This window comes from Hypomesus transpacificus, chromosome 12 (assembly GCF_021917145.1).
Source record: "Hypomesus transpacificus isolate Combined female chromosome 12, fHypTra1, whole genome shotgun sequence".
NCBI classification, from domain to species: Eukaryota; Metazoa; Chordata; class Actinopteri; order Osmeriformes; family Osmeridae; genus Hypomesus; species Hypomesus transpacificus.
In genome coordinates, this window is record NC_061071.1 from 9,217,982 (window position 1) to 9,245,391 (window position 27,410).

The following is a 27,410-nucleotide window of genomic DNA, read 5'->3' on the forward strand; positions in this document are numbered from 1 at the left end:
GTTTATGTAGCCTACAAACTGGCGGTTACGCTGAAAATATCTTATTTGCTCATGTAGCCAACAAGGTGCTATTGCGGTCAGTTGTTTGCCGCAAATGTATGCCATGTAACTGCCAAACAGAAGAAGCCTGGCAGAGGGAGAGGCCTGGATCTGGTCGTGGCTGGAGATCAGTGAACGCCGAGTGTTATTTGGATCGCTGTCATTCGAGTTGCCGTGTGTCAGTGCGTCTGTAGTTTCGCTTGCTTCTCTCCCAGCACCAGCCCACGTAGGCAACACCACCTCCTCTAAATCTGTGTCCTCGCGGCAATTAAAGACTGGCTGCAGTAGTTACTGGAATCACATATTTGTAGAAAATTTGCTAGGTGTGAAATTAAGTATTCAAATAAGGGGTAGGTGTAAAGGAAATGTGAATATATAGGCAATAGGTTATGTGCTGTGGAGAGCAAGCCTCGCTAAACAATGCAGAATTTAGACAATGCTTTCGGTTTAAACATCTCCATTGCCGCAGTTTCAAATGTCCATTTACTCCACACATGCCCATGCAAGATCCAAACAATCAAATAAGACCTTAAAAGCCAGAGCCCATCAAATATATATTATTCAAGTCCTCCATAATTTATGTTCATAAAATGATGCACGGCATTACCCAATAGCCTACAGGAAAAATACGGCGATGTAATAAGCTTCGATGTATTGGCAGATGCACTTTAATGGTATCGATTTCCGGTAGGTTTACAACTACCTTCAAAACTTTCCAGTTTATAGACGCGGATTAGCTCCTCCTCTGGTCGGTGTTGACAGCTATTCTTGATGATAAAACTACCAGCGAAAAACACTATAGCAACCAGTGCAACATGGTCAATAATGCATGTGGAGGCAGAGGCTACTCAACAAATTCGTTGAGACTGGTCTACACTAGTGTCTATTTAAGTAATTTGGTCAGTATCTATTGACAGCATTGCATAGGCCACTCTGAATTTACGGTATCACAAGAAAATCGTCGTCTGGAAATAAGCTTTCTTGGTTTTGCTGTTTTTGTTTAGTCCACTCGCATAACTTTTCGAACATGAATCAAACAGCCAGCGTCTCTCATCAAATACCATGCCAGTCATCCAAGGATATCAAGGTGAGTTTTTTGGTATATTTTCTTCTCCCAACAGAGATTCGTAGAGCATGTTTTCCTCTTAAATATAAAATAAAGTATCTCAATAATATAGTTTAGCATATGTCTGAGATTGTCTCCTGCATGTTGGCTACCCTGCTGAACCTCACTGTATATGCAATGTAAAATATATATTTATTTCTCAAATGCAAATATCCGTTGTGTGAGCAATATGTAAGATATCGTATTTGTACGTATATTTAGGGTTCAAGTACACACACGATTTGCCAAGTAAATAAAACATGAAACAAATTATGTATTCACTGATATATCTCCAGGTGAAAATGTCTTAATTGCCTGTGGAAAACAACTTATGGGACTGGTGGAAAAAACGTCAACTGTAATGTTCAGTCAGTATCCCCACAAAGATATAAATATGGTGATCACAGCTAGTCTCCTAGCAACAAGTGATTAGTACTTGGTCTACATGTGCATATGGGTCCTGAAATATTACAGTTTTTATCCACAGCGGGTTGGCAAGAAACCGCCCCCGACATGAGATGAAGTATGTTGGAGAACTGATTGCATTGATACAATGTTTTGGGGGCACCTGCTAGCTAGTTTATACATAAAAACACCCCTCAGAAATCGTTAGAAATCTACTTCCGCGAACAGAATTGAAGGCAATTGATACGTATTGCTTAAATGAACCACAGCAAAGGTAACTAGTAAAATATACTTGTGAAATTAATTGATTTAGGGAGCCCCTCAAACGGCTGCATCATGAATGCAGGACAGTAGATTTATGCGGGTCCAAATCTAATCCCAACCCTCATTCACATATTGGAATAGCTGTAGAGGAGACTGATGATGAATTGATGATTATGTCACTGGGTTAGGGTCAAAGGGGGGGGGGGGGGGGGGGGGGGGGGGCTAATGCTGTATGCTAACATAAGAAAACTAACATGTTTCTAATTTTAACAGGAACATTTTGCTTTAATGAATCATATATAAGCTCCATCTCCACTGTACATTTCCAAGACAAAGGTTTGATATGCTTGACACCTTCCTCCTCCATCCCAAGTGTCAGTTGTTTGTAACTCCTGTCTTTGCCAGTAGAGGGCAATACCTTCTAATTTTCAGTTTTCAAACAAAATTATTCACAGAAACTGTTCTTTCACAGAAAACTGGGACACAAGACTTGATAATGACTGTCCACCAGTGAAAGTCAAATGGAAGCAACGTTTCTCTGGCTCAGATCACAGTTTCGTGAGGAACAGTGAGAGAGACACAGAGAGAGAGTGATGAGAGAGAGAGAGAGAGGTAAAGGTACAAAATAAAATAAATGCACCCCTAGCTGGCACTGAGGTCAGATTCAAAGTTCTTGTCCTACCCCTGTATCCCAGTGGTTCACTCAACACCTGTGGCTATAGGAAATTAAACCAACTATTTCTCTACGCTCCCCCCCCCCCCCCCCCCCCCCCACACACACACAGACACACACACACACCCTACTGCCACCATACGCAGAAACATCCCAGTGGGCTCTTAAGCAAGTCTGCTTACTGTTTCTCCGTTTCATGTAGCACCAGATAGCTGGTTTGAGGTCAACTTACAAAGGAAGGGCCATGGCATTTTCATGGAAGGCAGATGAACTGAATCATGCCTCTGTGTGTGAGAGAGCACCTCCTGGTCGCTCTCAGTAGAGTTGCACATCTGCAGCGAGTGTGCCTTGGCTTGTTTTGGCTGGGTTTCGTTCACATGAAGGTCAGCTGACTTGTTTACTCGAGAGGTGCACCGCCCGCAGCATGACCCACTTTCTTGCTTTTGTCACGATCATCTGCCTTGACTCTGACCAACGGAACGCTGTTAGAACTCGAGCCTTCCAATTCTTGATCTTCTGCTGTACTTTCCATATGCGCTATTTGTAACGTCGCTTTTGATGAAAGTGTCTTCCAACTGTGTGAAATGTTTACGTCAAGAAAAGGTGGAAAATGAACCATGTTCGGTGGGTTCATGTTAACTGAGCTAACATAAGATCAAGGTTGTGAGGTTGTGGAGACTGGAGGCTTCGCCCGGTCCTCCTCATGAATACAGCTCGAGTCTAATGAGGAGAGACCGTGGACCTGTGGCACAGCTCGAGGAGCAGACAGCAGAGGGGATATTTAGGGAAAGTGTGTGTGTGTGGGGGGGTTAGGTCTCTGTCTCTGTCTCACACGCACAACCCCCCCCCCCCCCCATCTCCACATACACCCCCCCCATCACCACCTTCTCACACACATGCACCCCCCCTGTCATCCCCACATAACACACGCATACACCCTCCAGAATCTCCCACCCCCCCTCCACACACGCATACACCCCCCCATCACCCCTTCCACACACGCATACACCCCCCTGTCATCCCCATCTAACACAGATGCACCCCACCTCCACCACACACACCCCTCCACGCACAAGCATAAGCACACACACACGTACACCCCCCACCACCACACACACCCCCTCTGTGTGAGATGATGCTGTCATCTGTTCTACTGTAAAAACAGGGGCAAATGCCTCTTATAAATCCAAAGGATGCAGTGAGCTGGGAAATCCAATTAATTTGTGCATTAATGTGGAGAGAGGCGGTGAAACAAGCCTACTTTGTTGGTGTTCAGAAAGCAAACAGGGCGCTGCGGTATGGTGTCAAGCCCACGACAGTCTCGAGGCCTAGAGGCCTCTTTTCAGGGTTAACTAATCCAAAGGCCTATACGTTTTTTCCCCTGCACCCCTGTGTCCCACAAACCCAATTTTAGACTGGAGGATGGAAGTGTGTATGATGCAATGTTTGTAATCCATGCTGCAACAAGTCCCAGTGCGTAAAGCTGTCTGACAGACCAGCGCCCTGAATAAGACTCATGAAAACCAGAGACACCTGGAGACACCTGGCTGTTTCAGTTCTGGTGCAGCCTAATGATTTGACGAGAGATTTCGGTGGCTTCAACGTCCTGAGGGAAGGGAGGCTGGTGTAGAGGTGAGGTGTGCCTGTTTGGATAATCCTACTTTGATCCTTCTTTCCCCATGTGTTGAAGATGGAAGATGAGAGTGTGTCTGTGTGTGTTCTGGAAGGTACCATTGAAGTGGGAAATGAGTGGGCCTCAGGGGAAATGAGGAGCTCTCCTCAGGGAGGGAAAGTGTGTCAGGACAGAGTTTGTTCCCTTAAGTAGGACTCATCATGTCCTTGCCACTGACACACATAAACATGTTCTATCTCCTGTGTGACAAGCAGTCCCCTTCTTTGTTATTATGGTTACTTCTGCCATTGCCATAAATACAGATATTTTATTACATATAATATGTTGGATAAAAAGTAATATTTGGGAAAAAAAACCTTTGTGCCAGACAAGATAATCTGAACCAGCCCCAGAAATAGACAAGTGATGTGTTGTAAAATATTGATGTTCTTGTACCATTTATGTCTGATTATTAAGAATGTTTCCGCCTGCCTGAACAGCTGTATTGTGATTGTAAGCTAATCCTTCCCAATTGAGCATGTACAGTATCTCATGGCAGTGTGGATTGAACATTTCACATGGGCTCTATTATAATCACCATCTAAAACTAGAGAAAACAAGGGCTTAAGTGAATAATGGAAAAACACTGTGACCTAAATATGAGTAATTTACTCAGATGAAGCGATTCCTGCTATTGGAAATATGTTTACATCTGTGCACTGCAAGGCCTGGTCAAGAACTGCAAGCCATCTGCAGCCGAGAGAGGGGGATGAGCAGAGGAGCGTTATCATCCAGAGCCCCTGAGACGAGGGGGATGAGTCAGTGCTGTGATGGCCTCAGGGAGGCTGGAAGCGGAATTTTATAGATCCGGGGCCGCTTGTTGGCTTGGCGATGGTGTCTGTTGGCTACTCTGCTGTAGCACTCGATGTGGATGGTGATGGTGATCCTTTCGTCAGCCACTCCCTGTTTGACAGTCTGAAACCCAGAAAGGAAACGAGATGGTGTGTGTGGTTCACCTCCAGAGCACTTCATCCTCTACAGAATAAATAGACCATAGTGCTCTGGGATCCATTAAAAAAGCGGTTACAGGATATTAGTGGCCTAGCAGGATGTTTAAAAACAGCACCCAAAGGCGTCTCCTGTCAGGTCGTTATCAAGCCTTTGTCTGATGCTGCTGTCTGTGTACGGCTTAAGAGAGAAAGTTTTTGAGAGAGCATGGCTCTGTTTCATACGACACACCACCACTTTAATATTCTGTATAGCGGAGGTATGAATAATCCTTATTATTATTCAATCCCTTGTAATTCATTTAATCTCCATCACTTTATTGAATTCAAAATAATGCACGACCACCATCTCACCAGAAAGGGATTAAGGCTAATTAAATTACATATCTAGATGGATATGTGTGATTATTCCTGTTGTAAACACAGAGCCTCCGTAGTCTCCACTGCCCTGGTCTGAGTAGTCCTGATGTGGGGAGCGGGTTCCCGTGTCCCTGAAGCTGCCCTTTCAGCCAACAGACTGGGGATCAGCAACACCCAGCCACGGCTACAGCCCTGACCCCAGCCCTTGCCCCATACCCAGCCCTGGGGCTGTAAGTGAACTTGGAGGGACCCGTGGAGGTCATCTCTCTGAACTAGCAGGGTTTCCATGTGCTCTCTGATTCCACCACTTAAATATTTAATGGGGAGAGCAAACAACAACTAAGGTTCAGACTCTTCTCTTTCTGTCTCCCTCCTTTCTCCCTCCCTCCCCTCTCTCCCCCTCCTTTCTCCAGTATTACTCATTCCAGAACATTTAAAGTCTCCCAAGCAAAAAAAAAGAGACAAAAACGGCATCCTGTGTGTCGCTTTTGATAATAGCAACTGCTAAATGAATACATTGTTGACATTTAATGAACTGTCATCAGCTCCTATGATATATGTAAGAAGGCTAACGATGTGGAGTTGATTTAATGTCAGTTAGTGGATAGGCAGAGTGTTGGACTGCAGTTCAAATCCCCCCTGCCCCTGGACATATCTTAGGATAAGAGTGTCTGCACAGTGAACTCAGTACTATTCACCTGTTGATCATCACACTTATAGTCTGCAGTCTCTACAGAAGAGAAGATGATTCTCTCCTTGTCCAGAACACAGTATACACACACTGTGATGACGGAATGCATTCATGACATATGGAATTAGTACCAATGTGTTCCACAGTTGGAACTGGTACAGTTTGAGATCTCGTTACGAAGAGACAGGATGTGGTGGGTCTGGGGGGTAGTTCTGACTCATTCACTAAAGGACAGGACAGGACTATTCTGGGACGTAATTGCATTGGCTACAGATACAGGCAGTAATCTACATAATTAACTCGAGGGGGAACGATGTCAGATTGTCGCTCTCTGCCCTTAACCTTGCTTGGTTTCATTTATTGGTGTTATGGTTGGACGGTCAATACGTTGATGCTTTTAAGTTGTTCCGCGAGACCAAGGGTTTTAGGACCTACGCTACGTCAAAACATGATCACATGATAAATGAGTTACTTCGTTTCAGGACCATGGACAGCTCAAACGCATGACGCGTGAGATATGGTTCTAGAACGTTCAACATTTCGTGAACCAATCACCTGTTTGATGATCATACATCTATCCCTTCATGCGCGTGGATCCAATCCTGAAAACTATGTTCTGATCACGAAGTATCCGTGTCCCCGCCCCCTGTTTCTGGGACTATTATGGGGAGAGCGTAGTCCGAATAGACTTAAATTCGTTGGTCATAACAGTGCTCACCAGAAACTTAGTTATATTGATATCGCTTGGAAGATAGCCTATGTAATGACAGGAACAATGCTCAAGTACTTAATAGCGTAAATAGGTTGCAAACTGGTATTCGTCCCGATGCCCGTCTGCTAGCCTTTAGCGGTACGCGCGTGGTTGATCTCCAGGTGAGAGGCATATTGCTCGTGTCATCCTTGTCTTTCCCACAAGTTGACATTCGGGACTTGAGACCAGCTACTACACGATAAGCTGTCTTCCCTTCTATATGGATTAATTTGTTAGCTAGCCACATCTTCTGTCAAAAGGTAATAAACGTTGGCAGCATTGACGTGCTATTTAACGAGGTCCAAAAATCAAGACTTTAAAAATGACAGCTTCGAAGGAGCAATCAAAAAAAAAATCCAGTCTGCAACGGGAAGAGGTAAAAACTCGTTTAATATTGTGTCAGTTCGTGCGATGTTTGTGCTGTTTGTGCTGTTTGTTCGAACAATTTTTTATTAATATAAGGCTGTTGATGCTGTCCGTGGTATGAAGACAAATTTCAAATGCGACTAACAGTCAATCAAATACAAGTTAGTTCTTCATTGCATTTTTTTCTTGACCTGCGTAGCTCAAATATGGTGTAGGCAATATTGTTGAGAAGCACTTTTTGTCGTATTTGCCGAAATAAACTTCACATCTTTCTTGATAGCAACCAATACATCTAAAGGTTTGACGGTAATATTAAATCAATCCCATTGTCGTCCCACTACAAATCATGAAGACCGTTCCGAGACCTAATGATTGACGGGTTGTAGTGTTGTCTCTGAAAGGCCATCACATTTTACGTCATCTCGAATTAAAATACCTTTGATTGAGATCAAGCCGCTCAAGCTACTGTAAGAGTGAGTGGCCGAGAGCCGTTTCATTCTTGTTTTAATAGTACACGGGGCTAATCAGTTAATAAGCCTGTACAAAGCAGAGCGTCAATCAGTAAGTATAAGCCTGTTACACGCACGTATAGGAGAGGACTACCCATCGTGATATGTTTACTGGGATGCTGTTTCCAAATCTGAACATAAACAGTCGAACATTGTTTCTGTCAGACAGCTGTGATAGTGAGCCTGCAGAGGTCTGTACAGGTCTCATTAGAGGAGTGAGTACTGCTCATCTGCATGTTCTCTTTCCCTGACACTCATCACTGACAGAGAGCCTGGGGAACGTCTGCCCCCCCCCCCCCTACACATACACACACACACTCACACCGGCACAAACACACACTATCACACACACACTCTCTCTCACATACTCTCATACACAGACTCACCCCCCATCCTCATACACACAAACCCCCCACCATCGACACACGCACACACACACACACGCACACACACACACACACACACAGACTCACTCCTGTCGTGACCCCCTCCCTCCCTCTGGAGGTTCGTCTGGCTGCACTGATGCGAGAGAGATGTCATCCCAGGGATGTTGAACACACCTGGGGAGCTGGAGCCCCAGTGCTGCCCTCTGCGGAGGCCAGGACAGCATCCTTGTGGTGTAGAGCAGGATGTCTAACGCAGTCAGTCTCGGTGAAACCAAACCTCGGATGAGGGTTGCACAGGTAGAAAGTGGTAGAAGAGGGATGAGGGATGAACTGGGATGAGGTGGTAGAGGAGGGATGAGGATGTTGTGGAGGGATGAGGTGGTAAAGGAGGGATGAGGGATCTGGAGACATATGTGCCACATTCCTGTCCCACTGCACTCTGATACACACATGATTGGAGTGACTGCTATGCACCGGAGGGTTAATGTAGTAGATATGGACAGACAATTCTCTGTATTCTCTGTAACATTCTGATCGCACCCCAATGCAAGTCCAGGATTGGATTAAGAAAATCCGGGAATTTGGAAAACACTAAATTCTATGAAACATCTGCCAAAAAAAAGAAAAGGGAAGAATGCGTTTATTTGCAGGCAGCCAGAGTCTTCACAGCCTGTGTCCATGTTTCTACGTCGTTATCCAATAACAACAGCTTCCAATCACAGCAGGTACGCAGCGATGCAGCCGGCTCCAGATGGGATGTGTCCCGTGGTCAGGACCAGATCTGTCTGGGTGTTCTGTAGGACAAGGTCTGTCTGGGTGTTCTGTAGGACAAGGTCTGTCCGGGTCTTGTGTTCCTACACATCCATCTCCAGCAGCAGCTGCTTCCTGTCAGAGAGGCTGCCTGCGCAGCAACCTGGAGGCTGGGCTGGAAACATGGGCTAAGAGGCCAGCATGCTTCAGCTGTCCATGTTTATCAGAGACAGAGAGAAAGAGACAGAGAGAGAGAGACAGAGAGAGAGAGACAGAGAGAGAGAGACAGAGAGAGAGAGACAGAGAGAGAGACAGAGAGAGAGAGACAGAGAGAGAGAGACAGAGAGAGAGAGACAGAGAGAGAGACAGAGAGACAGAGAGACAGAGAGAGAGAGAGAGACAGAGAGAGAGACAGAGAGAGGGGGAAACAGGGAGAGAGAGGGAGAAAGGGGGAGAGAGAAGGACACAGGAAGAGAGAGGGAGACAGGAAGAGGGAGAGGGAGACAGGAACAGAGAGGGAGAGGGAGAGGGAGACAAGAAGAGATAGGTAGAGCGAGACAGGAACAGAGAGGGAGATAGAGACAGGAAGAGAGAGAGCGGGAGAGAGAGACATATTTTGAGTGAAGGAGAGACATGGAAAGATACAGTGAGGGGGAGACTGATCCAAATCATGGTGTCAAATCTGCTATTATCAAAGCATCCTTCAAACCCTCCCCATCCATCCGTCAGTCCCACAATGGTCGTTTGTCCCATCTGATCCGCTGTCATGACAACCGTTAATGGGTCTGTCTGGACGGGGGTCAGATGATGAGAGGAGGATAGAGCTCAGTGGTTAGAGCACTTGACTGGAGATGGAGAGGTTGCAGGCTCAGATGTCCACCCGTACTGTACACTACTTTGAAGGGTCCGCTAAATGAAACATGGTTTTATTATTCTGCCTGGTGTCCCTGTGGAGACGTTGGGTAAAGACCTGGCCGGCTGCCCCCATCTGCCCCCGTCCTAATTACTCCTGTTTGCAGACCGAGTCTGCCTTTCTGACAGGTGGCTGGAGCCACAACATTCTCTACTCCTCACTAGCAGACAGGTGTTGTGGCAGTGCTGCCATAGCCAGGCTAGTTTAGGATAGTCTATCAAGGATAAATCAGCACTTCATGTCATACATACAACAACAAAAATGGGTTCATAATGTCAGACTGAAAGGCAGACAGACAGACTGTAAATTCAACGGAGGTAATTTTTGCATAAGTGGATGTAGCAGAGATTCATTGATCTGTATGGCAGTGAACCCCAGTTAGATTACGTGCCCTGGATCATTCACACACACACACACACACACACACACACACACACACACACACACACACACACACACACACACACACACACACACACACACACGTCTAGGTTGACTGTACACAATGTGCGGGCTTGCAACGGATTTGTGAGCAACCCACGTTTCACCCTAAAGATGGAGTGATGTCCATCTCCAATATTTACAGAATCTGCATACATGTAAAAAACAAAACAAAAAACAGTTGTGATAGTAATCGTCATGAAATAAAGCCAAGGTCAAAAATCGGAGAAATCAAGCCCAAGAGTTTCCCTCTTTGTGAGGAGCAGAAATTGCCGATTTGTTTTTGAAGGTCTAAGGATGGTGCTCTCTGCTGAGAGGGCTTCTAGAGTACGATCGATAGGTTAGTTTCTGGCTCTCCATGCCTCCCTCCAGACCCCCTGTTTCTGCAGAGGGAGGTGTACAGTAACATCACTCTATTTTTTACACTGTACTCACAAAAAACGACTCCCCCCCCCCCTGGGCTGTCACAGGAGGGAATGTTTCATGTCTGGATACTTTGGGGGGGCTTAATCAGAATATTCTGTGTCCACCCTGAGTCAGTTTCTGTAGGGTTTGCACAAAGAACGGCCTGTGAGTTGTCTCTAACAGGTGGGGGCCATTAATTACGTTTATAACTGGAGCCTTTGAGACCAACAGACTAATTATGGATATGAGGGTGTAAAATTAAAGCTGCCTGTCTGTCATGCAACCTGTGTCTTTGTCACAAGAGCCAAGTCGCAGTCCCCATCATTTGAGTTTACAGAACATGGAAATGTGTGCTTCTCTGTGCATAGACAGATGCACTGTTTCAGTTTTGTTGTATTTTATTGAAACAGGCGATGCTGGATAAATCCTCTCTTTTTTATTTCCATAGTGAACTGATGTCTTTTTCTTCCCAAATTTTTTACCAACGATTTTGAGACACAGGTTCATTCTTCTCCAGCTGGATCTGTTCTGCCAATCCTGGTCATTGTCATAGATGTTTACAAGGACGGGTGTAGATGTGGGGCAGTAGGCTGGTTCATTGTGAAGATGATTACCGCTGTTTTGAAATGCTGTACATCTCATAATGTGTGTTTGTAATGTATTGTGTTGTAGGCGGTTGCAGTGTTAACTTGGCCATCTGAAAAGTACAGTCTCAGTGGTTCACAATCACATTTTAAAAGACATTCCTGTTTCTCTCTCTTTCTCTTTCTCTTTTTTTCTCTCTCTCTCTCTCTCTCCTCCTCTCTCTCTCTCTCTCTCTCCTCTCTCTCTCTCTCTCTCCTCTCTCTCTCTCTCTCTCTCTCTCTCTCTCTCCTCTCTCTCTCTCTCTCTCTCCTCTCTCTCTCTCTCTCTCCCTCTCTCTCTCTCTCTCTCTTTCTCCCCTCTCTCTTTTCCCCTCTCTCTCTCCCTCCTGTCAGGACTTTGTAGAGGTGAGTCCCCAGCAGAGGAACTGGAAGGGGATAGCCATCTCCCTGCTGGTCATAGTGGGGGGTGTGCTCCCTCATCACCATGTCTGTGGTGGTCCTCACTCCACGTATGTACCCTCCACCTGCACAAACATGGCCTACGTGTGTGTGGTCGGGCGCAAAGCTCTGTGTGTGTGTGTGTGGGGGGGGGGGGGGGCGTGTGTATGTGTGAGAAGGTGCAAATGCATGTGTATGTACTGTATGTGTATTTGTGCGTCTGTGTGTGTGTGTGTGTGCATCATCCTTCGTGTGAAACAACACAGCACAGCATATGATTTAAATCTACAGCCCGTTTAATTAGATTGTGTCATTAAATTGCATGATTTTAGTGTTATTTATAAGGATGCAGCATGAATGTATATGGCTCTACCATCATCCCTATGACGGTGTGTCTCTGTGACTCTGCAGTGGGGAGGTGGCAGGTGGCAGTAACTCCAGACTGATCTCAGATGACCTGTTCAGGCCAGAGTTCAGCCTGCACCACCCAGAGCCCAAATGGATCAGCAGTAAGTCTTCTGAGAAGGTCCTTCCCCTCCTGACTGAACAATGCCTTTTTCCTTCCCTGTTTCTTTCATCACTGTGGGTCCCCTTTTCTCTCAGACAAATTAGTTTAGAATATAAAGTGTGTGTGTGTGTGTGTGTGGGGGGGGGGTATGCTAAAAGCTTTTTTCTCATACATTTAACACACACATTTGAAATGAGTTGAATTATGGAACTATTAAAGATTAACAAATATACATATGGATTTGAGCCCTTGCCGTTCTGGGTTTTTCTCAAATGTGGAGAGTTAAAAGTCCCTAAAGCCCCTACATTAGACTTGCAAACTTGAACATTAGTTACAGTATTAGTAAATCCATCATTATACTCTCATCTTAATCTTTAGAATTGACTGCTCTACCTGTAATACTGCAGCTGCAAAACCATAACAAATGATGAATTGTAGTCATTTTTTTTTCTTTTTGCCCTTGTCAAAAGAAGAAAAAAACAATATTATCTACAGTCTAGTCCTGGTATGCCCCTACGGAAAGCTCCAGTCTTTCAGCCAGGCCCTTCCCCTACAGGAACACAGACCAAATGCCAGCCCTGCCCTATTTTCTATTCCCCTGTATCAGTGCTGGAGCCAGCAGGGGTCCCGAGGGCTGCTTGAGCTCGTATATCCTCCACACTGCCCGGGCCTCGCTGGGCCCCAGACAGGGCTGTGGAACAGTCTGGGCGCCGGCTTGTGATTTGTGCGTGGCTCCTTGCCACAGCTCCCCCCCCCCCCCCCCTGCCCCCCCCCCCCCCCCCTGCTCCCCCCCCCCCCCCCCCTGCGCCCCCTCCCCCCCCCCCCTGCTCCCCCCCCCCCCCCCCCCTGCTCCCCCCCCCCCTGCTCCCCAGACTCCTCTCTGAAACGGAGAGCGGGAGAGCGTGGACATGGACCAACCCCCCCTTCCCCCGGAGGGACGCAGATATTAATGACTTTTTCCCATAGCCTGTTGATTCTCATCATGTGTTTCAGGGTGTGAGGACTTCTCCCACGCTGCTTCTCTCCCTCCCCCCACACTCCTCTCTCCCGCGCCCCCTCTCCACCCCCCCTCTCCCTCCCTCAGACGTCCTGGATGGTCGTCACGCCAACACTGGCAGACGGGACAGCGCCACATCTCCTCTCCCCCCCTCCTCTCCTCTCCATTCTCCTCCCCTCTCCCTCCTCCTCCCTCTTCCCCCCCCCCTCCTCTTCCCCCCCCCCTCCTCCGATCTCCGTCCTCCTCCCGTCTCCCTCCTCTTTCCGCTCTCCCTTCCTCCTCCCCTCTCCCCCCCCTCCTCCCCCTCTCCCTCCCCTTTTAACCCCCCACCCCTCCATGAGAGAACAGCCAGTCATGCACCACTCTGAGTTACTGATTCTATTCCCATCATTGGGATGAGTATACATGACGATAGAGGGAAGGGGAGAGGGTGATGGAGATACAGACATCTGAGGTGAAGAAACAGTTGCAAAGAAAAAGTATGAACAGATAGAAGGAGAGAAAGAAACAGTTGAGATGGTAAGTGAGAGAGAGGGAGAGGAAGCAAGAGAGAAACTTTTGAGATTGAGAAATGAGGAGAGAAGGCAAGAGAGAGAGAGGGTGGGAGTGAGAGAGAGAGAGAGATAAACAGATAGTGATACTGCAGTAGCCCAGTCTCGGCTCCTCCTAGCGCTTGGTTATTACATTTAAGGAGAGATTCCAGATCTCTGCAAGCCTGCTGCTTCTCAGTATATCATCATCACTCTGAGACAGACCTTGTGTTCAGTCATGCACATATCTACAGCACTTGGGTTATTTAATCCTACATGTTGTCTGGTTGCGGGTGGTACAAAAACAGCAATTTTGTCAATTTGCAATCAAATAAAAAGACAAAAACTAATTGGAAGTGAAGGGGGTCTGGATATTTCCGGAAGCCTCTGTATCTATAACATTGGGGTTGTAGATAAAGACACCAGTAACCATCCTAAATGCTGTCTGGTTACTGGTGTTTCAAATCAAGGTTTTTTAAAAGTTGCTTTCACTTGTGTTCACCAGGTATGGGCGTGTCACGTCGGCTGAGGCCTTATTGCAGGGGCCCGGGTTCGATTCTTGCCCGGGCTCTATCCTGCCTCTCTATAAAGCAGAAACACGGTGAAACCTATCTTTAAAGTTACTTTCAATTCATTCTTCAGTTTGGTACCTTTTTTAGTTTGTTTAACGTGGTTGATTTTCCAGTTACCGAGGCAAACGGACGTCTTTGAAACAAGACTTGCCACGCAAAGACCATAAATAAAATAATCATGCAATGTGATATATTCCTTGTCACCGTTGAGAACAGATTACAGAGCCTAGGCTTTAATCTATACCCAGCATCCTCGGTGTGACCCGCCTTCTTGGCGCTCGCTTTCTTAACCCTAGCGTTTCAATTAGCGTAACCATGGAAACCATATAATTTTGACATCTAAATATAGATGTTTGTCCTTTTCGTGTGGTGCGTTTTGATTCCCAGCATTCCGCCAGTAAACATACAGTACGCAATTGATTAGTCGTGAGTGGGGGCTGTCAAAACAGCTTGTTTTCAGAGAGGGGAAGAGGGAGTAGGCAGAGGCAGTGTGTTAGGTTGGAAACTGTAGCAAATAACCAGAATATATATATATATATACATCTAGACCATAACAGCATCATAGCAATGAAGTGATGTGTCTTGGTCTATAGGCTGTATACGCAGCACGTTCACCAAAGTAGAATGATTTTAATATTGTATCAAAGACTATGAGGCCCAGTATCCAACACAATACGGTGTGTATATGCTCTCAGAGAAGGGCTAGGGTTTTCGGAGAACGCAGAACGCTGCACCTCTAGGGACAACTGGGATTGCCTCGATGAGCATGTCGAGATACTAAAAGCAAAGCTCGGAAGAACGGTAGGTTCTGTAGTTGTAGGGATGTGAAGCGTGTTAACACAGTGTGTGTGGTGAGCATGGAGGTCATCACAAGTTGTTAGTGAGAACAACACACGACTGCCTAATGACGGGACTGCCCTGAAACACAAGCAGCAGGGTGAAAGGTCACGGAAAGGTCAGTTAGTCGTCCTTGCATTCAGCATCAGTGGCGACGCTCATCGCCTCTCCCGTCCTCGTTCTGAATACAGAAACAAACGTGAACTGAGAAACTACTGTGGTTTCCATCAACACTTTGAATCATCACAGGAAAAGGCTATACCAGGTCATCCCTGTTCATCAGCTTAGTTTGAATGAGATCATGAGTTCACCCAACTTGTCAGAATAGAATAGAATATCTATTTTGCCGAATGGAACTGTTGGTGTATACAGAATCCCCGGGTATACAAGGAAAAAATATAAAGTATTTTTATAATTTATTGTAGAGAGTTGTTATTATATTTAACAGCTATACTGAGGCTGGCACAAGGTTATTTGAGGCTCCCTGGGGCTTGTAGAGTTCAGACATGAGAGCCAGTTTATCAGTCAAGCCACCTTGTATTAGAGGGGCAATGAGGTGTGGAGCTGCCTGGTGTCCTTCTACCAGCCTCTCTATGGATCCATTACACACACACACACACACACACACACACACACACACACACACACACACACACACACACACACACACACACACTAACAAACCCAGAGCCTTCAACTTTTCCTACAAAACAACAACCTCCACCAACAGCCTTTCTATGGATCCAATACACAACCACCACACAAACACACACACACACACACACACACACACACACAAACGGCAGTCTTGACGTATAATTTGAACCTTCCTTAAAATGAACAAATGTCATGGGAACAGAGCAGAGAGAAGGAACAGTATCGCTACGGTAACATCCTTGACGATCAACTTTCGACTAAACACCTGAATCCATGGATTTAGTTTAGGTGAATGAATACCTTGACGAAAAGCCTTGTGGGAAGGGACTTGTTAGTTTCATTACACACTGTCAGTCCTGTCCTAAGTGAGCCAGTTTATATTAATGATATTTCTTGCTAAAGATATTTTTCCTACTGAGATTTGGAGGATGTGGTGACCAAGGATTCAGCTTCTACAGTATCAGGGACGGCCACACTTGAGACACCCTGAAATATTTGTGTTTAAACCCATGATAATTTAGTTTTTGTATTCACATTTTTCTCTTTCAAATTGGCCTTTGTGGTTGCTTTCAAAAGGCACCTGAAAGAAGCCGTAACAAGATCCTGATGAGCAGATTCCAGTGACCCATAGACAGTGAAGATGGTTTCTACAGTTCCATTTACTGATACTGAAAGTTTGTAACTGTATGAAGGTTGTATAGAAGCCCTTTCGCACAGTCAGTACCGGTATACAGTTTTTGGAAACACAGTACTGTCCCCCCCCCCATAATATATCTTAACATGTGGTGGGAATGGCTCAGCAGTCGTATAACACAGTGACACATTATTGCTTCCTGTCAGCTGGGAAGAATGGGTGAAAAAAGGGAGAGACATAGAGTAGGAGAGAAAAAGAGTGAGAGAGAGAGTGAGAGAAAGAGAGAGGGAACAGGAAAGAGAGAGAGAGAGAGAGGGCTAGTGGCTAAAACTGTAACAGCCAGTCCCAGTGATAGATGGTGTGGTGAACACGTAAGCTCTCTGTGTCAACTGTTGATCAGTATTTCCTGACCACAGGCAGTCACACTCCCCTTGTCAGCACTGACCAATCACATCACTGAGTGAACAGGGGCAACAGATGGACATAAATATATCAAATCGCATCAAAAGGCCGTCGTGCTGAAAGGCTTCAGGGCTCTGCTGGGGCTTGTCGCTCTGTCTCTGCCGGCCTTCCGTCGACGTCTCAAAATGTTTGTTCCAACTTCCATCTTAAACATCAACAACGTCTTCCTCTGTCTTTATCACAGATTCTGAAGTTCTGTACCGAAACGGAGATGGACACGTGATCAAGTTTAACTTTGTCGTAAACAAAACAGACATGTTCCTGACCAACAGCGTGTTTGTAAGTGAATCTACATGCTTGATGGAACCTGCTCTGTCATATTCATGAGATGGATTTGGGTTGAAAAAGCAGAACTGTGAGGAGCTAAGCTCTTTTTATTTATTGTCACGTTAGAAGGCTTCTGATGGGTTCTTTTAAAAAAAAAATTGCGTAAGTCTTTAAGCAGCTTTGGTATTCATTGGCAAGCTCGCTCCAGTAATTTAATGGAGTGGAAAAACAGGGGGTTAACCAGTTGTCAAATGTTTATTTGCAATAGACCACTTTCCCTGTGTGTTATTGGTGAGGTTATGGATTGTCTGTGAAGTACTGTAAAGTAAACATCAGGGTTTTCCACCACATTGACTCCATTGACTCGAAGTAAAGAACCATTATCCGTCTCCTTTCCAAGTCTGATGTCATTCGTATTCATATCTGTGTTTATCATTGAAATTCAGACCTGTTTCATGTGTTACAGGTGGATTTCAAAGTTGCTAGGTATTCTGTCTCCCCAGACATGAAATATGCACTCTTCGCCTATGATGTCAAACGGGTATGTCACTCAACACGCCACTGATGGTCGCTGCTTCCATAGCGTTGGGTCGTCACTTACAAGATTCAATTCTATTCAATTCAATCTAATCATTAGATTAGATTCTCAATCTTTGATTTGATTCTCAATCTTTAGATTCGATTCTCAATCATTAGATTCGATTTTCAATCATGCTCAATCCGAAAACACGAAAGCTAATATCACAAGGCAGGTTTCTTAGGATTCAAACCTCACAAACAGCCTGGGAAACATTCCGAGAGTGATTCTGAACTTAGCAAAGGTCCACACCATCCGACAGTATAGAGGGTTATGATAATATTATTGATGAGTTGTCATTACATAGTTCTCTTTTCAGGACAGGGTGGTAGAATACGTCAGATCCTTCAGCTTCGGCTGTGGCCGTTTAGCAGAGAACACGGAAGGTGTTTTAGATGGTTCAGTCATGAAACATCACATAATGGTATCAGTATTCAGTACTGTACATCACAGTATTTGGTACTGATGATGTGTTTGCTGTGACGGAGTGCGGAGGTCTCCTATTCTAATATCCGTATTGATTTTAGGTTTACAGGCATTCGTACACTTCGTCATACATCGTTTACAACATCCACACAAGGTAAGAATCCAAATGGAGTTGATGACCAGTCTGTCCTCTTTGTGTTGACATTAATACTGCAATGTTTGTGTGGATAAATGCTTTTCTGCTGTATTATTCACCAAGGCTAAAGAATCCTTTATTCAGTAACAGATGGTGTTTATTAATGTGTGTGTGTGTGTGTGTGTGTGGGGGGGGGGGGTATGCGTGAATGTACATGCGGTCTTCTGGCTATATGTGTGGTTGTGTGCGTGTGTGCAAATCTGTATATATGTGTCGGTGTGTGTGTATATCTGTGTGTGTATGTGTGTGTGTTAGGGAGGTGTGGGAATTGAACCCCCCTGAGGTTCAGAATGCAGTGCTCCAGCATGCAGCCTGGGGGATGCAGGGACAGCAGCTGGTGAGTGTGTTACACACACACACACACACACACCTATGCAAGCATGCACACACACAGACTTTCTTTAAAAGAAAACATATACTGAAAACTATTTTGATCCTCACCTAATAAAAACAGCATTTCGTATGCAGCTTGGTTTTGATACGACTCTTAAATGTAAAATTGAAATCCTCTGCACCCCCTCCAAAAATAAACTTCAAATTAACTTTGTTGTCTTGGTGGAGCTGCACGTCTCTGACAGAAGAAGGAGACAATGCAGTCTCCTGAGCGGGGGTCACTACTGCAGCATGATAGACTCCCTGACTTTCTCTATGAGCCCTCTGCCTAAAGAGAATATTCTCCCCTTATGGGGATGGACAATGACGCTTTTTGAATTGAAAACGACTGTATGAGTGTTCACACCGCTGTGTTCATTTCAGATGTACATCTTTGAAAACAACATCTATTACCAATCAGATGTGAGAAGCAATTCTCTGAGGATCACGTCCTCCGGGAAGGAGGGAGTCATTTTTAATGGGATCGCTGACTGGTTGTATGAAGGTTTGTATGGATGGTCGGCGACTTGCAGATTCAAGGCCCTACCAAGGACACTCCAAGAATATATAATATACTTCAAAAGGGGGGGAGAGAGAGAGAGAGAGAGAGAGAGGGAGAGAGAGAGAGAGAGAGAGAGAGAGAGGGGGGGGGGGGGGGAAGGGAGGGGGAGGGAAAGGGAAAGGGAGAGGGAGAGGGAGAGGGAGAGGGAGAGGGAGAGGGAGAGGGAGAGGGAGGGGGAGGGGGAGGGGGGGGGGAGGGGGAGGGGGAGGAAGGGAGAGAAATAGGCATTGGGGGAGAAAGAGGGATAGGGGGAGAGTGGGAGATGAAGAGAGAGGGAGGGAGAGAAACAGGGAATGGAGGAGAAGAATGGGATTGGTGTTAATAAATAACCGATAGACACAAATGAGTAAATCACATTTCCACAGATGAATGGCTTGTGCTTTCAGAGAAAGATGGGCTGAAATTCCAAATGAGTGCTAAATGCATTAGTCTGTCGAGAACACCAATTAAATCCAGGAAAAGTAATTCAGACATTTAGCTCAGATAATTAGATTCAAATGAAGGCAGGCCATTATCTTTCGCAAGGCAACATGGCAGACACTGTCTACCCTGTAACCTCAAAGATCATTCCAGGTGCTTTCGGAAGCGATCAAATAAAACATTGCTCCAAACAGGCTGCACTCGCTCACTGTCACTGCCAGTGTCGCCATCTCTTTCATACGAAAAAAGTGAAAGTCAAAAGATCAGGCTTTCAGTAAATACAAAATGAAAACTTTTGGGATGTTTTTGGTGTATTTGAAATGTTCCCCGACACCTTTTAACTGCAGTGGTGCATTTGTGTCAGAAGGGGGGAGGATAACAGCTGTTGTTGTGTTCAGAGGAGCTTCTGCGGTCGTATGTGACCCACTGGTGGTCTCCCGACGGGGCAAGGCTGGCCTACCTGACGATCAACGACAGCCTGGTGCCCAACATGTTGCTTCCCCAGTTCACTGGTAGCACATACCCCACAGGACTACATTACCCATACCCCAAGGTGAGCAGGAACCAGGAAATGAGATTGTGTGTGATTCCGTCTTGCGGCAGCTGTTGCGAAACCTTCATTTGAGCTCTTTGCTGAAATTTGCAGAACTCTGAGCCTTTTTTTCTCTACTACCTGTAGGAAAATGCCTAGCACCTCTAGCTTTGTAGTATACTTTGCGCAGGGCTTTGCAACTCCCACGTCTAAACCTCACATTATGTCTAGTCAAATGTAAAACAACCTTTTTGATGTTAAGATGGGTTTTTTACGGTTGTGTTTTTTACGGTTGTGTTTTGGGCGCAGGCGGGCCAGCTGAACCCCACCGTCCGTGTGTTTGTGGTCAACCTATTTGGGCCCACACACACCCAGGAACTGGTGGCTCCCAGTGACCTCCACTTCAGGTGACACAGTCACAGCCGAGCACAGTCTCCTCACAGACCCATACAGTACAATGACATCTTAATCATCCCCATCCGCAAGTTTCTGTGTATGCACGCTGGACGAATGGTTTATAAACTTTTCCATGTAATGTGTGTCTCTGGTGTATGCATGTCTCTGGTGTGGGTGTCTGATGTGTGTGTGTGTATCTGGTGTGTGTATGTGTCTGGTGTGTGTGTGTGTGTGTCTGGTGTGTGTGTGTGTGTCTGGTGTGTGTGTGTGTCTGGTGTGTGTGTCGGTGGCTCCAGGGACCGCTATGTGACGATGGTGGAGTGGATCAGCACCACCCACCTCAGCGTGCGCTGGATGAACCGTGCCCAGAACGCCTCGCTGCTCAGCGTGTGTGAAGCCGCGGCGGGGTCGTGCGTCCAGGTGTGTGTGTTCGCCCGGGCGGCAGGAGAGGCATCTCTCAGGACTTGGCCTCGTTAGCCCTGGGACGCTAATGACACCACGTTGTTCATCATCCATTAGCCGGGAGCAAGGACGCATGGCTAGTGGTCCTGGGAGGCCAAGCTGGATATAGCATGATCTTGACATACCTAAAATATGGCTTTTTCTAAACACCAGAAACGCTATTTTTGTGATCTACTTTGTTCATACGGATCTATCTGATTTCTGTCTTTCTTTCCAGAGACACGAAGAGACGTCAGATCTCTGGCTCACAGGACAGGTATCGCCGTTTGGGGGGGGGGGTCAAAGTCTTTTTGCAGTTTTTTTCGTGCCAATAGAGGGCAACAATGAGCTGAGTGTCCCCTGAAAGCTGTGTTTTGATCCCAGGACCAGAAGCCCATGTTCTCTCAGGACATGAGCCGGTTCTTCCTCACCACCCCTGTGAGGCAGGGCGGACATGGCGAGTTCAACCACATCACCATGTTTACCAGGAAGGTGAGTGCTGCTTTCACTGGGACAGAATGGAAGATATTGAATGGTGTGGTGTCTGAGTAGGGGTTGTTAATATTGAACGTTCCACCTCCGATTGGGTTTCCTGTCCTCAGTCCAGGAGCGATCAGAGCGAGGTCCGTCACCTGACGTCCGGGAGCTGGGAGGTCACCAGGATCCTGGCCTACGATGAGGACAACCAGATCATGTGAGTGACATGGCATGCTTGTTTGCATTTACTTCAGGGCTGTGACATCATTTAAAAAAAAACTTTGAGTGAGATTTGGTGGGGCCAGAATGTTAACTCCCCCCCACCCCCCAAGAGACGAGCTTTCACGGGTGTTCGTGTGTGTATATTGCTTCACGCTGTGTGCCAGCGCCTCGTCCAGTACGGTTTACAATGTCGGCAGGGCTACTAGGTTGGCGTTGCCTTCTCAGGGTGAGAAATACAAGGTGTGGCGTGTGAGCGTGTCAACTGGTTGAAATGCGTGTCTCACTCCCACATACATGAGAGTTGGCAGCCCTGATACATAGATCACACAAAATATTTATACCACATTTTATATTTATATTCAATCAGCAGACTGTTATCCGAAGCGACGTGCAAATAATGCCTGAAGTAAGTGAAGCTGGTAATCAAGGATCAGAAGTGCGCAGTTCTAACAGAGTTTCAGTGGCCACGAGCCAAGGAACAGTCTGTTTTTCTAACCGCCTCCTCATCTACTTAACACATATTAGCTGTCATATTTTCTCCATCACCTCCTTCCGACTATAACCAGATCTATCTTCAGTTTGAAATTAGTAGCATTCATTAGCGTTGTTTTAATGAACCGTTATTTATTTTTGAACCTTAATAGATATTTTCTCAGTACTGAGGATTCACCACAAAAGCGACATCTGTACAGGTGAGTCCTACACCACACAGTCTGAGCACAAACTCTTGTCATGCACCTCCGGACAACACTGGACGTTAAACCGTTAAGCACTCAAGCAGACCCAGTGATGAAACATCCCATAATATAACCGCTCGCCTTCCCAGTGTGTCTGCCGTCGGTGTGTTTCCACGGCAATGCCTGACCTGCCAGCTGAACCATGAGTGCAGCTTCTATGATGCCGAGCTCAGCCCCAGCACCCAGCACGTCCTGCTGCGCTGTCGAGGTGAGAGGCGGCTCCGCCCACGCTCCTCTCTCATGTTCCTCGCCTCCTCCCCCACGCTCTCTCCCATGTTCCTCCCCTCCTCCCCCACGCTCCTCTCTCATGTTCCTCCCCTCCTCCCCCACACTCTTCTCTCATGTTCCTCCCCTCCTCCCCCACACTCCTCTCTCATGTTCCTCCCCTCCTCCCCCACGCTCCTCTCTCATGTTCCTCCCCTCCTCCCCCACACTCCTCTCTCATGTTCCTCCCCTCCTCCCCCACACTCCTCTATCATGTTCCTCCCCTCCTCCCCCACACTCCTCTATCATGTTCCTCCCCTCCTCCCCCACACTCCTCTCTCATGTTCCTCCCCTCCTCCCCCACACTCCTCTCCCATGTTCCTCTCCCACACTCCTCTCTCATGTTCCTCCCCTCCTCCCCCACACTCCTCTCTCATGTTCCTCCCCTCCTCCCCCACACTCCTCTCTCATGTTCCTCCCCTCCTCCCCCATGCTTCTCTCTCATGTTCCTCCCCTCCTCCCCCACACTCCCCTCTCATGTTCCCCCGCTCCTCCCCCACGCTCCTCTCCCATGTTCCTCCCCTCCTCCCCCACACTCCTCTCTCATGTTCCTCCTCCCCCACACTCCTCTCCCACATAACTGTATATAATTCAGTTCATACATGGATTATGATGATTAAAAAAAAAAAAAAGACAAGTTGCTATATTTGTTGCGTTTTGTCTCTCACAGGCCCAGGTGTCCCCATGGTCATGTTGCTGAGCTTCCAGAATCCCAACTGTGAGTGTGTGTGTGTGTTTGTGTGTGTGTGTGTGTGTGTGTGGGGGGGGGTGAAGGTCTTGCAAACATTAGCTGGCACTTTAAGATTTGAATGCCAGTTTTTCTGCCTGTGAGCGTCCAGTAACTCTGAACCTGTTGCAGTGATATCATAATTGCGGTGCACTTACATGTCCATTTTTTCAAGCAAATCTAAAACAAACAACAAATCAAGATGCCACTATGCAGATTAAATTGCCTTTGGCATTTTATTTATTCGATTTAAACCTTTCGGTTTGTCAAGAAGCCACGTCTGTTCGAGTTCGTCTTTCACGCGAACAGTGTCTGTCACAGTCCATTTCTCCAACCCAGTTCTCCAGTTGATGGTGAGCCATGTGTTTAACAGCGTACTATATCCTGGAGAACAACGCTGCTGTCCGAGCTGCTTTGGAGAAGAAAAAGACCTTTAAGATCGAAATCAGGGCCATTCCACATGAACACTTTGGTAAGAGTCACTTCTGAAGTGGTCTTCGCCTCCGTATCACTCTGTGTTTTTTTTTTCTCTTTCTCCCTCTCTCTCTCTTTTTCTCGCACACACGCACACCTACACACAGTAGTGGTACACAAACGCAATCCTTTTCTTCTCAAACTCATTTCCATCCCTGTAATTTTCTCTTTTCTCTTTCCTCTCACAGAACTTCCTTTGAAATTGACCTATCCTGTTGACTTCTCTGAATCTTTTTTCTACGGCCTTCTCTTGATTGTGTAAGCACATTTCCATGTATTCTACGTCAATATGTATGGTAAAAGTTGAATGTGTGCTGTCACATTTGTCGCTAGCTTTGCGTGCAGTAAACATACTTTCTTTCTTCCTCCCTCTCCCTCCCCCCCTCTCTCCCAGAGACGGCAGTCCTGGCAGCCAGTCTGTGAGTGATGAGTTCCAGCTGGGCTGGGACTCTGTGCTGGTCAGCTCGGAGGACGTCATCGTGGCCCGTGTGGATGGCCTGGGCTCAGGCTACCGGGGCCAGCGAGTCCTGCACCAGGTCCATAAGAAGCTGGGGACCCTTGAAGTCCAGGACCACATTGCTGCATTGGAGTAGGTCCAGTGTAGTACCGTTGTTTAGAAATGCAGTTGGTTTATCTATTGTTGTTGGTTTTCTGGTACGTTTTTTTTGCCTGATTGCCCTTGGTGAAATGAATCAAGTGCCCCTAAAGTATCTGAACAATAAATTCTCAATTGAAACCTTGATTTTAGGCCTGTCCTGTGTTCGTTGAAGTTTGTAGGTGGGACGATATAGATGGTGGTTGAGGTATATCTCGTTTGAAACACAAGGCAATCAAAAATCTCAAATGGTGTTTGTTTTGTTGTTGCCAGGTACTTGATGAAACTTCCATATGTTGATCGCTCACGCATTGGGATCTACGGAAAGGTACTGTAAATGGACTGGAGAGGAGTCATTTGATTGGCTCAGAGAAGTCGACACACCTCCAATGAAATACCTGATAGAGGGGAGGGGACAGACTTAAAGGAAATCTCTCAGACTTCAGTTTACTATGATTTTGCATTTCCATCAACTCTCCTTTTGGAAATTATGTATTATTAACATTCTTCCGTAAGTAATTACAATATTGATTCATTTAGTGGAGAGGTGTTCTTTTTACAGGGCTATGGTGGTTACATCTCCTTAATGTTACTGAAGTCGACAGACAAAATCAAGTGTGCCGTTGCCATGGCTCCGGTGACTAATTGGACTATGTATGGTAAGCAAATGCTGTGAACTTTACAAAGCGTCTTCACTGGCTTAGGTGACACATTTTCTCTGAGGAACAGGAAAAGTTATGATGAATATTGTTTATTTTCCAAATTGCAGCTTCGGCATTTTCAGAGCGATACTTGGGCCTTCTGTCGGAAGGTGAAAACAGATATCAAGTAAGTTGTTTACCTTGGCCCATATGCTGTTTGAATCCTCTCATTCTGTCTTCTCCCCTGTTTCACACACACTGTGATGTCACACCAGATTGGAAAACAGCAAGACTTTTAGCACTGTACTGTGTGGGTGTGTCTTCAGTTTGTCTGCACATTTGTCCATGGTATTGAATTGACAACAACATAAAAAAATGGCACTAGCCCTGTTCACCGGGGCTAGTTCACCAGGGCTAGTTCACCAGGGCTAGTTCACCAGGGCTAGTTCACCAGGGCTAGTTCACCAGGGCTAGTCAAAGAGGAACATTGATTTAGAATGTCACAGGGTTCTCTGGAACCTCTCGGCACAGCTGCTCGTCTGTGTCTGATTAACGTAAGGCCATTGGAAGTGTGTTTCTTCAAGGGGGTTGTTGATATGTGGGCCAGACAGTTCTATTTCGGTCGCTCCCTTAGCTTTAGTGAGTCAAATGATGCTAGCAGTGAGAAGAAGCAGAAAATGACCACAAGTGCATCAGTAGAATTTCACCCATGCATTCTTTGGAGAAAAGAAATGATTATGATGATTTGGTTGTTGCTTTGTTAATGGCGCACGGTTGCCAGAGTTCGGCAACGCAACGTTTTATATTGTAATCAGCTGGGGGTTTGTGTAGAGAAGAAGACTGCTGTCATCCACATGAAGTCCTGCTGGTTGTCTTAAGCCGCTCTCTTAACTCTTCCCCCCCCTTGGACCCGTGCTGTTCTAGGCTTCTAGTGTGCTGCAGAACATGAAAACACTTCACGGAAAGGATCTGCTTTTGGTTCACGGAACTGCAGACAGTAAGGGCTGGGGGACTCAGTCGTCATGTCAACAAAAATCGCCAAAAAAGCGTCATAACAACAATTTGGGTTGTATCCAGAGGTAAAACAATGATATGTTTTTCTTTTTTTTTTCTAGCAAATGTTCATTTTCAGCATTCGGCAGAACTCATTCAACGTTTAATAAAGATTGGGGCAAACTACTCGATGCAGGTATGGTCTGCGATTCACATGAATCAGTACAGAGCAAACATCCTTTGGGCCGTTGTTGTGGATAATGCTGTGAAACATTAACCTTGACTGTAGTAAATATGTGTCAAACTGTAGCTTGTAGCTCCATGCTGTTTGTTTTGGCTCTGAGGACAGATGCTGTCTGAGTGACAGCTTCATCGCCTGGCTGTGTGTCCTCACCGACCTTGTTTTTGAGACAGATTTACCCGGACGAAGGCCATTTCCTGTCACCTAAGAGCCAGCGGCACTTCACGGAGTCCCTGATTGGCTACTTCAGAGTGTGTCTGCAGGGATACGGATCATTGTTACCCGAGCAACCGAAGGAGGAGGAGTGACGGGGCCTCCGGACAAGCAAGGAAAGCTGTTAGCACTGTGCTGGGGATTGAGATGTTGGCACAGGATTGTTGTGTGTGTGTGTGTGTGTGCGTGTGTGTGCGTGTGTGTGTGTGTGTGTGTGTGCGTGTGTGTGTGTGTGTGTGTGTGTGTGTGTGCGTGCGTGTGTGTGTGTGCGTGCGTGTGTGTGTGTGTGCGTGCGTGCGTGCGTGTGTGTGTGTGTGCGTGCGTGCGTGCGTGTGTGTGTGTGTGCGTGTGTGTGCGTGCGCGCGCGTGCGTGCGTGCGTGCGCGTGCGTGCGTGTGCGTGCGTGTGTGTGTGTGTGCGTGTGTGCGTGTGTGTGTGTGTGCGCGTGCGTGTAAATCTCCAAACTAGCAGATAAGTTAACGGACAACTAATACGGTTGTCAGTTTTTCGTTTTTTTTCAACTCAGTTGACAGATTTTCTCTACACACCTTGATTTTTGCCTGTACATTCCTTTCGTCACCTCCATAACCGCTTGCGCGTGTTGGCTGGTTTAGGAGCTGTTTTTATCGCAAAACAGACAATTTCTCCCTTGTTTCAGTGCACGTTCCTTTTTTTCCTCATTGATAAAATCAATGTGCACAAGATGATATACTTTTGCGTTTCAGTTCATTTGTTGATGTGC

General features: G+C 46.3%; 1 protein-coding gene across 1 annotated transcript; it reads left to right on the forward strand.

Moving 5' to 3' along the window:
* The first annotated feature begins 866 nt into the window (after positions 1–866).
* LOC124474612 (inactive dipeptidyl peptidase 10-like) lies at positions 867–26,908 on the forward strand. Its single transcript, XM_047030942.1, has 27 exons — positions 867–938; positions 1,044–1,126; positions 11,655–11,770; positions 12,111–12,208; positions 17,081–17,175; positions 17,630–17,704; positions 18,268–18,320; positions 18,618–18,699; positions 19,119–19,239; positions 20,115–20,269; positions 20,558–20,655; positions 20,941–21,064; positions 21,324–21,362; positions 21,470–21,577; positions 21,688–21,779; positions 22,429–22,476; positions 22,611–22,729; positions 23,456–23,503; positions 23,886–23,984; positions 24,175–24,244; positions 24,381–24,575; positions 24,855–24,909; positions 25,144–25,240; positions 25,351–25,409; positions 26,147–26,219; positions 26,338–26,411; positions 26,630–26,908. Exons 2-27 carry the CDS (start codon positions 1,067–1,069, stop codon positions 26,762–26,764), a joined length of 2,388 nt encoding a protein of 795 aa, XP_046886898.1. The 5' UTR covers positions 867–938; positions 1,044–1,066; the 3' UTR covers positions 26,765–26,908.
* The last annotated feature ends 502 nt before the right edge of the window (positions 26,909–27,410 follow it).

Coding starts and splice junctions, on each gene's coding strand:
- LOC124474612 (XM_047030942.1), top strand. CDS start 1,067: ATGAATCAAACAGCCAGCGTCTCTCATCAAATACCATGCCAGTCATCC. Junction 18,321..18,617: donor GTTTACAACATCCACACAAG/GTAAGAATCCAA, acceptor TGTGTGTGTTAG/GGAGGTGTGGGAATTGAACC. Junction 20,270..20,557: donor TACATTACCCATACCCCAAG/GTGAGCAGGAAC, acceptor TTTTGGGCGCAG/GCGGGCCAGCTGAACCCCAC.